At 42.9% G+C, this 17446-nt stretch overlaps 1 protein-coding gene across 9 annotated transcripts in view; it reads left to right on the top strand.

Moving 5' to 3' along the window:
* LOC115158526 (E3 ubiquitin-protein ligase LNX) overlaps nt 1-15409 on the top strand; it is an 84809-nt gene extending 69400 nt beyond the window's left edge. For all 9 annotated transcript variants that reach the window (XM_029707591.1, XM_029707590.1, XM_029707589.1 and 6 more), the window contains 4 exons: nt 8588-8765; nt 10182-10440; nt 13995-14153; nt 14386-15409. In XM_029707591.1, coding sequence (XP_029563451.1) covers nt 8588-8765; nt 10182-10440; nt 13995-14153; nt 14386-14521 — 732 coding nt within the window. In that variant the 3' untranslated portion in view covers nt 14522-15409. The remainder of the gene's footprint in view (nt 1-8587; nt 8766-10181; nt 10441-13994; nt 14154-14385) is intronic.
* The last annotated feature ends 2037 nt before the right edge of the window (nt 15410-17446 follow it).

Genomic DNA, 17446 nt, shown 5'->3' with positions numbered 1-17446 from the left:
TATCCATGAAGAAAACATCGACAGGATGAACACACCTCCACGCTTAAACAGGATTTTCTCCAGCTCATTATTGGAGCTGACGAATTCCGTTGTTCTGATAATGATCAACTTCACAGCTCTCGTCTCGCTTTCTTCTCACTTTCTCTATTTCAGGTGCTAATTCTCTCAGACACATTGTTAAAACTTTAGAATGTGTGACGCCAGAGTGGAGTGGTACTGTATTCTTCAGGTAAAGTCCTTGGCATCAAAGCCAGTTGAGAGAGAATGAGGCTGTAATAGAAAGAACCCTGCAGAGATAGCAGGTAGCAACAATAACAAGGTATTATCGTTCTGAGATAAGCTAAGCCACCTTCAGCAGGACTATAGATCATATTTAGACTAAATCTAACCAGACCTTTATATTGTGTTGTAATATTGGTCTTAAAGCCACCATGCAGTCTTGGTAATTTTATTTTAAATCATCACTGTATGTCTAAGAAATCACTGTCTGTGTTTATTTAATGAAAAAAACATTAGGAACACCTGCTCTTTCCATGACATAGACTGACCAGGTGAATCCAGGTAAAAGCTATGATCCCTTATGGATGTCACCTGTTAAATCCACTTCAATCACTATAGATAAAGGGGAGGAGACAGGTTAAATCATTATTTTTAAGCATTGAGGCTATTGAGACATGGATTGTGTATGTGTGCAATTCAGAGAGTAAATGGGCAAGATAAAAGATGTAAGTGCCTTTGAACAGGGTATGGTAGTAGGCACCAGTTTGAGTATGTCAAGAACATGCTCAACAGTTCCCTGTGTGTATCAAGAATGGTCCACCACCCAAAGGAAATCCAGCCAACTTGACACAACTGTGGGAAGTATTGGAGTCAACATGGAATGCTTTCAATACCTTGTAGAGTCCATGCCCTGGCGAATTTAGGCTGTTCTGAGGGAAAACAGGGGTGCAACTCAATATTAGGAAGGTGGTCCTAATGTTTTGTACACTCAGTATTTATTGTTCTTCTTTGGCCCTTGAAATGCTCAGACTGATAGGATGGTCTAGAGCCCACCCCCTTACCCAGATGAACAGTCAGTCAATGGTCTATTATAATCAGATCACATTGTGACATCATGATGTGGGACAAAAGTTCCATCCCACCTGAACAGGCTGAAATTCCAGATATTTTTTTTTTCCAAACAGAGGTGCATTCAACAAGACTTCTGTTTGTGAACGCTCATGGCGAACTATGTTTGTTTTCAACAGATTCTTTCTGGTAAAACAATGGATAGAACACGTAAAATGTTGATTTTAGCTGCAGCTTCTGCAATAATCGATGACTCTTTAGACTAGAGGTCGACCGATTATGCTTTTTCAACGCCGATACCGATAACGGCTATTGGAGGACCAAAAAAGCCGGTGCCGATTAATCGGCCACATTTTTTATTTATTATTTTAAATTATTTTTTTTTTTTTACATTTATTTGTAATAATGACAATTACAACAATACTGAATGAACACTTATTTTAACTTAATATAATACATCAATAAAATCAATTTAGCCTCAAATAAATAATGAAACATGTTCAATTTGGTTTAAATAATGCAAAAACAAAGTGTTGGAGAAGAAAGTAAAAGTGCAATATGTGCCATGTAAGAAAGCTAACGCTTAAGTGCCTTGCTCAGAACATGAGAACATATGAAAGCTGGTGGTTCCTTTTAACATGAGTCTTCAATATTCCCAGGTAAGAAGTTTTAGGTTGTAGTTATTTGTCACGTCCTGACCAGTATAGGGGTTATTGGTTATGGTAGTTTGGTCAGGATGTGGCAGAGGGTATTTGTTTTATATGGTTCAGGGGGTTATGTGTATGTAGAGGGGTATTGTATTTATGTGTTCCGGGTTTTTGGTGTATGTTCTTGTTTTGGGTTTCTAGGTTTTCTAGGTTTTGTATTTCTTTGTTGGCCTGGTGTGGCTCTCAATCAGGAACAGCTGTACATCGTTGTTCCTGATTGGGAGTCAAACTTAGGGAGCTTGTTTTCACCTGTCTCTTTGTGGGTAGTTGTATTTGCACTGCTGTTTGTTGAGCCTGCAAATCTGTTAGCTGTCGTTTATTGTTTTTGTGTTCACTTTAATTAAATTAAATAATGAGCACGCAACCCGCTGCACCTTGGTCCCCTTCTCACTTCAACGACAGCCGTGACATTATTATAGGACTATTTCTCTCTATACGATTTGTATTTCAAATACCTTTGACTATTGGATGTTCTTATAGGCACTTTAGTATTGCCAGTGTAACAGTATAGCTTCCGTCCCTCTCCTCGCTCCTACCTGGGCTCGAACCAGGAATACATCGACAACAGCCACCCTCGAAGCAGCGTTACCCATGCAGAGCAAGGGGAACAACTACTCCAAGTCTCAGAGCGAGTGACGTTTGAAATGCTATTAGCGCGCACCCGCTAACTAGCTAGCCATTTCACATCGGTTACACCAGCCTAATCTTGGGAGTTGATAGGCTTGAAGTCATAAACAGCGCAATGCTTGAAGCATTGCGAAGAGCTGCTGGCAAAACGCACGAAAGTGCTGTTTGAATGAATGCTTATGAGCCTGCTGGTGCCTACCACCGCTCAGTCAGACTGCTCTATCAAATCATAGACTTAATTATAATATAATAAACACACAGAAATACGAGCCTTAGGTCAATAATATGGTCGAATCTGGAAACTATCATCTCAAAAACAAAACGTTTTTTCTTTCAGTGAAATACGGAACCGTTCCTTATTTTATCTAATGAGTGGCATCCCTAAGTCTAAATATTCCTGTTACATTGCACAACCTTCAATGTTATGTCATAATTACGTAAAATTCTGGCAAATTTAGTTCGCAACGAGCCAGGCGGCCCAAACTGTTGCATATACCCTGACTCTGCGTGCAATGAACGCAAGAGAAGTGACACAATTTCACCTGGTTAATATTGCCTGCTAACCTGGATTTCTTTTAGCTAAATATGCAGGTTTAAAAATATATACTTGTGTATTGATTTTAAGAAAGACATTGATGTTTATGGTTAGGTACACGTTGGAGCAACGACAGTCCTTTTTCGTGAATGCGCACCGCATCGATTATATGCAAAGCAGGACAGGCTAGATAAACTAGTAATATCATCAACCATGTGTAGTTAACTAGTGATTATGATTGACTGATTGTTTTTTATAAGATACGTTTAATGCTAGCTAGCAACTTACCTTGGCTTCTTACTGCATTCGCGTAACAGGCAGGCTCCTCGTGGAGTGCAATGTAAAGCAGGTGGTTAGAGCGTTGGACTAGTTTACCGTAAGGTTGCAAGATTGAATCCCCGAGCTGACAAGGTAAAAATCTGTCGTTCTGCCCCTGAACAAGGCAGTTAACCCACCGTTCCTAGGCCGTCATTGAAAATAAGAATGTGTTCTTAACTGACTTGCCTAGTTAAATAAAGGTGTGTAAAAATTTTTTTATAAATAAATCTGCAAATCGGTGTCCAAAAATACCGATTACTGATTATTATGAAAACTTGAAATCGGCCCTAATTAATCGGTCGACCTCTACTTTAGACCCTGGTACTGATGTCACGTAGTGGCTACTTATTTTAGTGTGTATTGACAAGAAAAAGTGAGCATCCGATTGGAAGAGTCAAGGGTTATGTGGAGGAAGTCATCCCTCGATACAACGACTTTGCCTTTCGATCTCATTTTATGATAAGCCGAGAAAGTAGATGATCTCTGTGTTTTGATTAAACTATCCTAAATAAATTTGTGTCATAAAAATCCCCAATGATGTAGCTAGCTAAAGTTATCTATAAGCACGAATGCATTCCAGAGTCTTAGTTAATTGACCAACCAGGCAGCTGTGTGGGTGGGGTGTACAGTCAACCAACCAGATGGCTGTACATTAAGCATATTATTTATACGGCCCCTTATCTATCGACAGTTGCACAAAGGGGAATTAAGTACAATGTAAAAAAGTACAGTGTAGCCTATAATGAATAATACATCATTGTATCATTGCTATTTGCCTCTGTCTTACACACAGAACAAAGGCAGGACAAAACTCTAAGATGACAAAATCCAATTTTGCTGTTTTTCAGATATTGTGTGAGGAACTCATCCCTCTGGTTCCATACAGAGGAGAACGACTGGAGGATTGTGTGTTGGCCTCTCTGTGGCTGTTGGCCAACTGCTTCAAATAGTAGATGGCCAGAACCAGCTGATGCCCACCTACCTCAAGTGGCCAACACCCTGTCACACCCTGACCTGAGAGAGCCTTTTTTATGTCTCTATTTAGGTTTGGTCAGGGTGTGATTTGGGTGGGCATTCTATGTCCTTTTTTCTATGCTTTGTATTTCTTTGTTTTTGGCCTGGTATGGCTCTGAATCAGGGACAGCTGTACATCGTTGTCGCTGATTGGGAGTCATACTTAGGCAGCCTGTTTTCCTTTGGGGTTTGTGGGTAGTTATTTTCTGTTTTGTACATTTTGTGACCTGACAGAACTGTTGGCTGTCGTTCATTTTCTTGTTTGTTTGAAGTGTTTCTTATTATTAAATCATTAATATGAACACTCACCACGCTGCGCTTTGGTCCCCTTCTTCTACAGACGACAAGCATTAAACACCCACCCAGTTTTCAGTTCTGGAGGCTGGGTTCCAGGGTATCAGAGGGTTCCCTGGTGTGATTGGGTGCATAGATGGCACCCACATTACCATCAGGGGGCCCTCCGAACATTGGGATGCCTACATTAACCGAAAAGGCCAGCCCAGCTTCCAGCTGCAAGCTGTATGAGACAGCCATCTTCGCGGGGAAACGCTGGTTCTGTGCATGATGCAGGGTGTACAGGACCAGCGACGTCACCTAGATGCCCACCTTCTTATCCCCTAAGCCTGGATCTTATTGTCCCATTCAGGGACAATGGTCACCCAGTGGACGAGCACAAGCGATTCAATGCAATCCACAGCTCCACCCGAGTTCAAATCGAGAGATCCGTTGGCCTCTTAAAGTGCATTTGGAGGAGGCTCCAACATCTTGACATGCTGCTGCTGAAGAAGATTCCAGATGTCCTCGTCAGTGCTTGTGCCCTCCACAAAATGGTCCTCATCCATGAGGGCATCACACAGAGCATGGTGTTTGCAACGCCAGGGTTGTGGGTTCGATTCCCACGGGGGGCCAGTACAAAAAAAAAAAAAAAAATGTATGCATTCACTACTGTAAGTCGCTCTGGATAAGAGCATCTGCTAAATGACTAAAATGTAAATGTAATGTAATGTAACATCGAGCCAGTCCCTAATCCTGCAGACAACAACAGAGTGGCCCTACGTAACCAGGCTGCCCAGAAGAGGGACAACAAAATGGGCCGGCTCTAAACAATAAAATAATTGTTGTTGCACAATGTAGAAAATTGTTCTGGTGTCCATTTTTTTAAGAAATGGCACTTTTAATGGTTTAGATGGAATAAATAAAATGTAATAGACTTACTTTATTCCAGAATGAACTTGCATAGAGAACAAAAAAATAACTGACAGAGAAAACTTAATACTTTTTTAATGATATTGTATTCATGAAGAACACGAATATACAATTTTGAAACATAAAAAAACCGGATTTGCTAGACTTTAAAACATACTCATTGCTTACTCCAAAACTAATTTGCTTCAATAACAATTACTGCTCATTGAAAAAACATTTACTTCAATTAAAAAACACTGCTCACTCAAACTGTTTGTCACTGCTCATTCAACAAAAAACGATTTACTTACATTTTCACAATCACTGCTCAGCGATACGCTGCAAAGCATGAGTAAACTTTTCCAAGAGAGAGTTCCTGTCTTGCTGAATCTGGGTGCTATGTCTGCAGGCTGAGCATTTCCTTTATTTTCGCCTCGATGTTTGTGGTCACGCTTTTCTTGGTTGACCTTTTTAGGTTCTCATGGCTGTGTGTGGGTGTCAGTGTGAGGAATGTGAAGGTTGAGTGCTGTATGTGCCCGTGGCTGTGTGTGGGTGGAGTTTTTGGGGTGTGTGTCAGTGTGAGAAGGGTAAGAGTTGGGTGTGCAGTTTTTGTGGATGTAAGTAGGAATTTTGTGGTCTGCAGGTATATGTCGGTGTGTGTAGGTGGAGGTGTTGGGATGTGTGTCAGTGAACAAAGAAACAAGACCTCCTTGGCCGGTTTTCGTATGCCTGTCGAGGATAGCCTTATACCTGGGTAAAAACACACGCAAGATGTGAGACCAAGTTACATCTTAGATGCAAAAGCATAGTACAAACTGATGTGGCTAGGGCCTAGCGGCTAAAAAAGGGGCCTCAATGTGATCGAGTTAGCTAATTCATAGCTACTTTGTTAAATCCAGATATAGATAACTAGTCTTCATAACTTGACAACAATATTGTGTAACACCTAACCACAGATGAAAGGGGAAACTATTACGTTAGCTAGGTAACTTAGTTAGATCGCATAAGGTAGCTAACGTTAATCCTCACCTAGGCTTTTCTCCATCATCAATATCCAATTCTTGATCAACAAGAAAATTAACATTTGGGTATCTAGTTAAGTAATGACACACTTGCTATAATGGTTTTGTGATAGTAGCTAGGCTACTGTACAAGTTGGCGTGGCTGGCTAACTACCTTTTAAATCAGTAGCCCGACAATCTTGTTGTGCATCTCCTCGCCTCGCCAAGAAGAGGGTCAAATAAGATGGAAAAACAAAACAAAAACAATGTGAAAAACAAATAGAAGCAATGAAGAAAAATCATACATGATTCATATGTCTATAACGTGTAGTTATTCAATACATACCGTATGTAAATAATATACATTTACTTAAACCCAGTAAATTTTCTGTTCACCACGCACTACCTCTTCGGGCTTTTAGCTTATTTGTGCGAACGCTTGCCACAAACTGTTTTTAATTTTTTTATTATTATGTTCACGAGCGTAAGTTAACATTAGCAAACTTTTGCAAACTATTCCCCTTGTTGAACGTGCCTCAGCTCTTACACAAAAAGGTCATTATCATTGTTTTCACAATTTCAGAGTGTTATTTCGACCTCAAAATGTGGAAATATCATTAGAAAAACTGGAAATCATCTGTTTAACTACACTGCCCCCTTAATGAAGTTGGCTTCATATTGTGTTTTAATATTGGTCTTAATGAAGTTGGCTTCTAGTGGTTGTGTTTGTGTCTGTTGGAGGGAAACCAAGCCAAGCCTTGGAAGGAACTCCATGGCCGTCAGCAATCCTTGTTTTACTGGAAGAAAAACAGGACCATACTGTACAATCCTTTCATTTGAACACAGGCACAGAGATACAATTAGAGACACAAAAATACACACACACGCACGCACGCACGCACGCACACACACACGCGCACATTCTAAACCATACTGAACATCACATACTTAGCCTTAAACACTCATTCTCACACACAACACAAGAAAACACACTGGACGCAAACAAACAACACCGATAAACACTCTATTGTAAACACACATCTATTACAGTTTAACCCTTAACTTATTTGAGCTAGGGGGCAGTATTCGGAAGTTTGGATGCATGAGGTGCCCAAAGTAAACTGCCTGTTACTCAGGCCCATCCATACATTTTTTTTTTCAGCTCACCCTTGATTACTATGGCTGTCATTGGGAATGTGAACGGAATACCTCCCAGATTGCAGTTCCTAGGGCTTCCACTAAATGTCAACAGTCTTTAGAAAGAGTTTCAGGCTTGTTTTTTGAAAAATTAGCTAGAATTTGTGGTTTTAGTAAGTGGCTCCCATTTTGGCTGTAGTGTTTGTTGCGCGTTCCGGTGAGTGCGCGTATTTCGTTATTTATCTCCGGTAATGGTCTCCGGTATTCTCCGTCTTAAATTGTATCATTTATTTACATATTAGGGTACCTGAGGATTGATTAGGAACATTGTTTGATATGTTTGGAAGAAGTTTATTGGTAACTTACAGGATTCATTTGTATGCATTTTGAACGAGGGAAACCGGTGGATTACTTAGTCTAGCGCGCCAATGAAACATACTTTTTTGGGATATAAAGAAGGACTTTATCGAACAAAATGACCATTTGTTATGTAGCTGGGACCCTTGTAATTGCAACCAGATGTAGATCTTCAAAGGTAAGTGATTTATTTTATCGCTATTTCTGACTTTCGTGACGCCTCTCCTTGGTTGGAAAATGTATGTAATGCTTTTGTGTGCAGGGCGCTGTCCTCAGATAATCGCATAGTGTGCTTTCTCCGTAAAGCCTTTTTGAAATCTGACAACGCAGCTGGATTAACAAGAAGTTAAGCTTTTAAATTATATATGACACTTGTATTTTCATGAATGTTTAATATTACGATTTCTGTCATTTGAATTTCGCTTTCTGCAATTTCACCGGATGTTGTCGAGGTGGGACGCTAGCGTCTCAATGATCCGTAAGAAGTTCACCGAGAAGCACTCTATTATAAACACACATCTATTACAGTTTAACCCTTAACACAGAGAAACACTCTATTGTAAACACACATCTATTACAGTTTAACCCTTAACATTTCTCACATTGCACCCCTCCCCTCTGTCTTGTCCCCTCTGCAGGACTCATGTGAGAAGCCGGCATGTTATGAGAAGACGGTGACGCTGGCCAAGGAGCCCCATGACTCCCTGGGGATGACAGTGGCAGGGGGCATGTCCTCCCGCGGCTGGGACCTCCCTGTCTACGTCACTAACGTGGACCCCAATGGAGTGGTGGGACAGGAGGGATCCATCCGCAAAGGTACCAGCCTGGTGATAAACCTTAAACATCACAGTCTCACACACACTCATCATTATAAACACTCACGCACAGTCTCTCTCTTACACTCTCACTCAGTCATACAGTAAATCAAATCCAATGTTCTGGCAGGGAATTTAGCTAATATTTACCTGAATTGCTCCAATATTGACTTTGATAGTTTCTCTGTTCCATGCAGTCCCTGCTGGTCTTCATGATGCCAGAGCTGCAGTACTGCAGACAGGCGTCATGTGTGTGTGTGTGTGTGTGTGTGTGTGTGACATGTCCCTTGTGTAGAACAGACAGGGTGATTGAGAAGAAACATTACCAAGCTTATTTATTCAACAGGAAATGCAGGGGTGGTTACTGTTCAGGGCTCGTATAACACACACACACACCCCCCCCACCGACACACACAACCACTGACACACACACACAAACACACACCAAACTCAGATTTTGTTAAGTAGGTTCCAGAGGAAATGACAGGCTGCATTTTATCAGCTCATTATACAAAATCTGTCAACTCTGAAATAGACCAAACACAAACAGACTCCCGAAATGATTGGATACACTTGTGGCAGGCCTGTTACAGCTATATACTGCAGTGTGTTTGGGTGTGTGTTTGGGTTTGGGTGTGTGTGTGTGTTTGGGTGTCTGGGTGTGGGATGTCAGAACATCTGAGGGAGCTCTCTGTGCCGGGCCAGACATCAAAGGGCAGTGGAGGCATTTAAACCCAGAACTACTCATCCTAGGCATCCGCCTCAGATAACCACAGTACAGAGAGACCAGGCCAGGGTGTACCACCTGTCTGTTCTTCTGAATACACAATACTCTACATCTCTGTGTGTGTGTGTGTGTGTGTGTGTGTGTGTGTGTGTGTGTGTGTGTGTGTGTGTGTGTGTGTGTGTGTGTGTGTGTGTGTGTGTGTGTGTGTGTGTGTGTGTGTGTGAGAGAGAGAGAGTTATTCTAGTTATTCCCCTAGCCTTTATCAAAAGCATAATTCTGAGTGTGTATTCCTGTGTGTATCAGTAACATGCATATGTTTGTGTATACAGCTGTCTACATAATAATGAACCAGATTGTACACTAGCATGTGTGTGTATTTGCATAGTGCATCCTAATCAAAGGGGGTGGATGTTGTCCTTTGAATGAGCCTCCACTCCAGCTGACTGTGCAGTGTGCTGCGGTGCAGTGATATGTGTACAGCACTGTCTAAGCCCACTTTGATTATCAGGAAATGATTTGGTCCCACTGCTTTGTGTTCCTGCGAGAGAAGATTGAATATTCAATAGGCAGACGAGACGAGTCCTTGTCTCTGGGAACTTTTGCTTTTGAAAGGCATCAGAATCAGACAGTGGTCATGGCAACAACACTGTGCTGAGTGGTGCTGTGTTCTGTCCTCCCCTCTGCCTGCAGGTGACATCCTGCTGAATGTTAACGGGCTGGACCTGACGGGGGTGACGCGGGGCGAGGCTGTGGCCAACCTGAAGAACACCACCTCCCCCGTGGTGCTCAAGGTCCTGGAGATGAGGCCTCCGGAGGAGAGCCAGCCAGAGTTCCCCTCGCCACCCTGCCTCTCGCCCTCGCCCACCGACAGCACCAAGCAGAGCCTCGCCACGCTGCCACACACCGATGACTACTCCCCACTGTGGGTGTCATGGTTGCAGCTGCCCAGGTGAGCAGCAGTACCCCTCAGCTAGCCTTCTTATTCTATATCTCAGAAACCTTGCACTTGTCTTGTTCTACTAGCACCATCTTTGCTGATAACTTCTTTATTGAGGAAAAATGTACCATGACTGTGATATGTGGTCTCATCTAGCTATCTTAAGATGAATCTACTAACTGTAAGTCGCTCTGGATAAGAGTGTCTGCTAAATGACTAAAATGTCAAATGCACAAATGTTAGCCTTCCCTGTAGCTCAGTTGGTAGAGCATGGTGTTTGCAACACCAGGGTTGTGGGTTCGATTCCCACGGGGGGCCAGCACAGGAAAAAAAAATGTATGAAATGTATGCATTCACTACTGTAAGTCGCTCTGGATAAGAGTGTCTGCTAAATGACTAAAATGTAAATGTAAAATGTTCTCTTCTCCAATCTCAGTCTCTTCTGCCCTGACCAGCTCAGTGTTTGACCGGGCCAGATGGGAGAGGAGGAATGATAATTATATACACTACACTCACAATGTTTAGGACGCAGTCTTAACCATACTGTTGCCCAGACACCAATAGCCTCGGTTTGGCATATTTTTAAGCCCCCTTTGACAGAACAATGTACTTAATGAGTTGATGAACATTGTTAGGTGTTGGCTTGCTACTTGAAATGAAGGCCCTTAATGAAAAGCACTAGCCAACAGATATTGGAGGGTACAGAGAGGCCTAAAGAGGTAACAGGCTACATTACAAGGCCGTAATGGGACAGAGGGAAGGGGAGAAGGAGGGTGATGACAGGATTAAGCAATAAGGCACGAGGGGGTGTGGTATATAGCCAGTATACCACTGCTAAGGGATGTTCTTACGCACAATGCAACGTGGAGTGCCTGGATACAGCCCTTAGCCGTGGTACATTGGCCATATACCACAAACCCCTGAGGTGCCTTATTGTTATTATAAACTGGTTACCAACGTAATTAGAGCAATAAAAATACATGTTTTGTCATACCCTTGGTATACGGTCTGATATACCACGGCTGTCAGCCAATCATCATTCAGAGCTCGAACCACCCAGTTTATAATGATGAATAGACACTAGTGTATACAGCGTCTGGTCTTCTCGCCATGGCCTTCAGTCTCTTGCTCATCCTCTTCCTCACATCCCAGTCTCAGAAAGTGGCCACTCTGACACTCTCCATCCCATGTGGACACACTCTGACACTCTCCATCACTCTCTTTTAAATGGCTCACCTTGCCATCTTTAAAGTTGATTTGCTCATCAGACAAGTCTTCCCATCTCCTGGGGTGTGATGTTGGATTGAGGGATTAAACCCCTTCCATGTCTCTCGTTTGGATAGAGTTCAGATTATGGCAGAGCGCGGGGTATGCCCAGGGATGCAAACTGGTGATACTTTTTTTTTGCACTGAAACATGCAAAAAAATCCCTGCTAGGGAGAAATGCAGGTTTAACTAATTAAACAACAAAGAATATGATCTACATGATCAGTCTCTGTGTGTAAAATAAAAAGTGGTTGATGTGAACCTAACACACAGCTAAAACATGTAAAGAAAGCAATCCACTGTTATTTGTTGCCAAGACTTTACTGCAAATGACACTCAAGTCTTGAGAAAAAACAATACACTAATATTGCGGTTAGCCATGACAGCCTTTATAATAGAATGCTTGTGACCACACACATCTAAATATTGCACTTGGGAAAAAAGTAGAATAAACAGGCATTCTACAGTCTACTACAGACATTTACATTTAAGTCATTTAGCAGACGCTCTTATCCAGAGCGACTTACAAATTGGTGCATTCACCTTATGATATCCAGTGGAACAACCACTTTACAGTAGACATCGATCAAGGCTACATGTGTGCAAAAATAACGTTCACTGAGTAAAAAATGTAATAATCCCCCCTCACTGACACAAGTGTTACTGTCAAGTTCAACACAACAAAAGCAATATCTTTGGGCTACACTGCACAATATTACATTGTTCACTTTCTGCCTGTGGACATCTGTTCTACAATGTGCCAGCAGAGCATGATACCCTTTGTAGGCATAATTGATCTCTTTCAGGCAGAGAGTACACCTAGCATACCCCTGTTATCCACTGTATTAAAAGAGGGAAGTGTGTGGCGTTTCTTTCACCTCTATTGGCATCCCAGCTACAGATACACTTGATCCCTGAATCCACTTGTTTAACAAGCAACACCTCATTTTTACCAAATTCTCTCATTCTGAAAATTAACCCCATACCGTAGAGGGAAAACATTAGTTCACAGATAACTAGTTAACTAGCTAACGAACTAACTACTAACATTTCACACAGATTGCCAGGGCCCAGTAAGCAACTAACGCGTTATAACTTTACGAACGGCAAGGAGTCGTATACCAGTTAATATTATAGCGTATTGGTTAGGTTACTAACGTTAGCTCATCTGATGTTGTAACGTTAGCTAGCTAGCTGTCTGACTTTATTAGCCAGCTAATTTTCAAACAATAAACTTAATTATTTGATCAGCTAAGTTGGCTAATGTTGCTCAACATTTCTCTGGCTAGCTAACAGAGAATTCAACCCAGCTACTATAGCAAGATACTTAACAATGCTAACATTAATTGTTCCACCACACTTTCTCCCTCACCTTAAACTTTTCAAATGCCAGTGGTTTTTCGGTTACAGCTCATGAAGCACACTTCATCACCTTCTCACCCGTCTCTGTGGTCAGGCTTCTCACCTACCTCTTCGTTATTGTTCAGGGATGCACTGCTGTAACTGGCAAACTGCCTTGGCACCCTACTGCTGTCTTTCCAGAGCGTACGCAGATTCTGTAACTAGCAAATTGGTTGTCTCTTCTTTCTTCAGTCGCGTGCTGCATTCTGTTGTTAAGTGAACGATTGGCTGAGCCTTGGATACAGCCAGTATTGCTCCAAACGCATATCACTCGTTCACTTACAACCAAACACGCATCATTCGTTCGCTTACAAACGTGCATCACTTGTTCGCTTACAAATGCGCATCACCCGTTTACAGCCAGTAGTGAACCAAAGCCCCCCCCCCAAGCTTTTATTCTTAGTTTGCATCCCTGGGTATGTCCATTTCTCTATAGATCTGCCACTGCTGGTATAAAAACCTGCCCTTACTGTAATTATTTATTTATTTATTTATTTAACTACTGGAGTAAAATAGAAACTCAATTTCTCCCCAACCGACAAAATTGATTAGAAAAGTGAAAACCAACTAGTGAATCACCATGAGAATTCAGTCCAAATGGGCAACAGTTCCAACAGGATTTGAATGCAATTTTCCCTCACCCCCGGGCAGTGTGAGAGACTGATATTGAAATCCCTCCCTTCTCAGCACTGTATTTTCACAGCTCTGCCTCAGCTGGGGGGAAAAGTCACGTCTCCATTCTCATTGAATGACAGCCAAGCCGTTGTTTTTTTATGACAGACTGCCACGGGACTCTGCAATCTCACTGCTGCATATGTGCACACAGTACAGGATGGGCACACATTTGAATGCTGGCAGCAGTCTAGAGATTTCCTAATCCCCCTTTTTGTCCCTTGCAGGCACCTGTACTGCTGCAAAGACATTGTGCTGCGCCGGAGCACCTCAGGCAGCCTGGGCTTCAGCATTGTGGGGGGGCAGGAGGAGGTCAACTGCAATCAGTCCTTCTTCATCCGTTCCATCGTGGAGGGCACACCAGCCTACAACGACGGCAGGATACGGTACAGACTACTAACCTATATCTCACACACTGGCCAGAGGACCTATATCACTGCATGTCTGCTGAATTTTCTATTTTTCTGTGACAAATTATATCCAGTATTTACCTAATCGTTACAGTAGTCTTGTATTTACACACTGATAGCATTGCTATATGGGCCTCCTTTACTATACTGAGTCCATCTCTATGGTTGTTAAACCCTGCATTAACCCCCCCCATTTCTGTGTGTGTAGATGTGGGGACATTCTGCTGGAGGTGAATGGCAAGAGTACGTGGGGGATGACCCACACAGCCCTGGTGCGTCTGCTGAAGGAGTTGCGCGGCAGAATCACCCTTACCATCGTGTCCTGGCCCGGAAGCCTGCTGTAGCCCCGCTGCAGCCACAGGGAGGGGCCAACACTGACCCAGGAATGTGGGCGGAGCTTTTAACTGGATTACAACACTGAGCCCAACCGTATGGGATGGGCTTTCACTAGTGATGTAGCTATGGAAGGCGGGCCTTAAGAACCCGGACTCCTGATGGACAGCTGAGACTTTGCCAGGAGTTCAGAGGAGGCCAACCATCCATGTGACTGGAATTTGACCAAACCCCCCAGAGACACTGAGCTGGGAGGAGCTGGATCTGTGGCCCTACCCCTGGGATGCTCAGAGCAATCTGATTGGAGGAGAGGCTTGTTCGATGACAACGCATCCAATGAGGGGGGTGGGTGGTTGGGAGGGGACACAAATTGCCAATTCCATTGGTTCTATGTTAGAGTATGCATTTAATTGGACTCACATTTCTTTATTGTAAATGTTGGCTATCTAAAATAATACTGATTCAAGCAATTGTACTATGTTTCTATTTCTTTCAATGTTTGTTTGATGGCCTTTCAGTATAGGCTTTATTACGTTTGTACTAACAGTGGTTATCATCTTCATCTGTTGGACTGAAGACACATTGCCAAGTAGTCATTTGTGTTGAGATGTTTTCAGAAGCTGTTGCTAAATTATCAAACCACTGGCAAAAGTATAGTAAAAACAATTAAGTAAAAATGTGTTCATAATCTGTTAAAAGTAATATTAAGGTGACATCGTGGAGGCCTTACTGATTTTCCTACTTTTGAAAAGAAAAAAAAACCTGACTTGGTTTCTGTGTGTTTCCGTGGATGTGTCTGGTCTAGGGCCATTTAACGCGGTTCTGTCACATGCTTCGGCCTGCGTAGTATATCTGATGGTACCTTTGGTAAAATAATCAATAAAGTCATTGGAAAAGGACACCTGTCTGAGCGCTTTGGCGAGGGTTGGGGGTTTGGGTTCATGTTAAATAACCTGGGATAAGATATTATTTAGCACAGCTCACTGAACTTCTAACTATTCAGCTGAGGTCCAGTCAGCTCCTTTATCCAAACCTATCTCTTAAATACAACAAAACAAAACCTCTCTCAGGTGAGACAAAATATACAGGTTGTATTCAACGTAAACAAAACAATTATTTGGTTTTTCACCTTCAATGTAAACTAAAACATATTAATATCAAGAGAAGCCGTCCAGTCTCTGACAGGTTAAACAGAATGCATGAGGGTCACACCGGGGCCTCCTATTGGCTGGTGAGAGTCACTGTGGGCTCAGATAGGTTGGCTGTCCCCATTCTTACTCTCATGTCTCCTCCTGCTGCTACTGTTAACAGACGCAGACAATCACTGGTTGCTTACACTGTCTACCTCAACAATGTGTGTAGGAGTGTGTGTGTTGTACCTGTGTGAGACTGCATGTCTCCCCTCTTTGTCTCTGTCTCTCTTCTCTCGGTGTCTCATCTCCCCGTAGTCCCTGTACCGGTGCCACTTCTCCTCACTGCAACAACAACTCACTGGTCAATAACCACAAACACTGCTTCCTCACTGGACATCACTGAAACAGTCTTCTTGTTAGACAATGGAAACTAGAGAGTGGCAGAAGTAGTGCGATAAGCCAGGTAACATTCTATTGTCCCATTTTCTCTGCTCTCTCTCCTCGTGTGTTGCAGGGTCATTTCTGTAGAAATGCTGGGCTCAGGGGACCAGATGATAGCAGCACCTTTACCCACAAGGCTCTCTGTTTGGCTTTAGTTTAATAGCATCCTGTGCTGAACACAAAGCCCACCTTTGTCCTCCTGTGACCTTTAGATGAAAGCAGCCCCCCTCTGGGCTCAACAAACAGCTCAATTATTTACTGGAGGACTCCTGGTCCCACAGGGCCACACTCTTTCACACCATCATTCACTAATCCCCCCCCCCCCCCCAGCACTCTCTTTGTCACACACGGACACATGTACGCGCACACACACGGTGGAGGGGTATTTTATGCTGGACATAGTGACAGAAACTGAAACAGACGTGCACCTCCAGTCTCTTAAAAAGTGTCAGTTTCTTTAAGTAGAGAGAATACACATGTGCATCAACTTTACAAATAGACACATATGGTGCTCAAAAGCCATCTGACATAGACAGCTCATCCAATTGGAACGTGAAAAACACCCTTGCCAAAGCAGAGAGAGAGAAAAGAGAAGAGAGAGCAGTGGAGTTGAAGGACTCATTAAATATTTGGGCACTGGGAGTTCTCTTAGCAGCGGGAGTGCAGACCTGAGGGCCTGTTTGCAGTCTTCCACAGTTGTTAGCACTAACACACTTATACCCACTTCACACAGAGTCACTGTCACTGAATGAAGAAGTGTTCGTTTCATAGTGCAGGTTTCATACAGGAAAACGTTGTAAGTGTATGCGAGAGAATGAGCTATGTGTTCCTCTAAGCCTGGGGATCAAGAATGTGTTTCCAAATTCAGTCTCTATTAACACAGAAAAATAACGTTTGTGTCACTTACATATTGGTTACCATTAATAACACCCAGAACACTAATACAATCCGTGTGTGTGTGTGTGTGTGTGTGTGTGTGTGTGTGTGTGTGTGTGTGTGGTGTGTGTGTGTGTGTGTGATGCCCTGCCAGCTGGAGAGATGACAAGCCCCTCCATACTGAGCTACAGGGATGTGATGAGATCACATTCAGAGGACAAGTGTTCACCAAATGGCCAGCCAGCTGCCCGGGCTGCCTGCACCGGCCAGAAGAGACAGAGAGGGAGAGATTGAAGGAGGGATGTGCCAGTGACTCTAAATGTGTGAGGGTTTGAGTGGGACTGTTCTGTGTTGCATTAGTCAGAGTGTAAGCCAAGGTGCTAACTCCCAAACACCAGAGGCTGGTGCCCAGAGAGAGCTGTCCCAGTCAGGATGTAACTCAGATGGTATCAGTGGTGCTAAGCAGAGCCCTTTAAAGAGCAGTAT

The sequence above is a fragment of the Salmo trutta genome, chromosome 22, assembly GCF_901001165.1.
Source record: "Salmo trutta chromosome 22, fSalTru1.1, whole genome shotgun sequence".
NCBI classification, from domain to species: domain Eukaryota; kingdom Metazoa; phylum Chordata; class Actinopteri; order Salmoniformes; family Salmonidae; genus Salmo; species Salmo trutta.
This window is presented reverse-complemented; position numbering and strand designations above follow the sequence as displayed.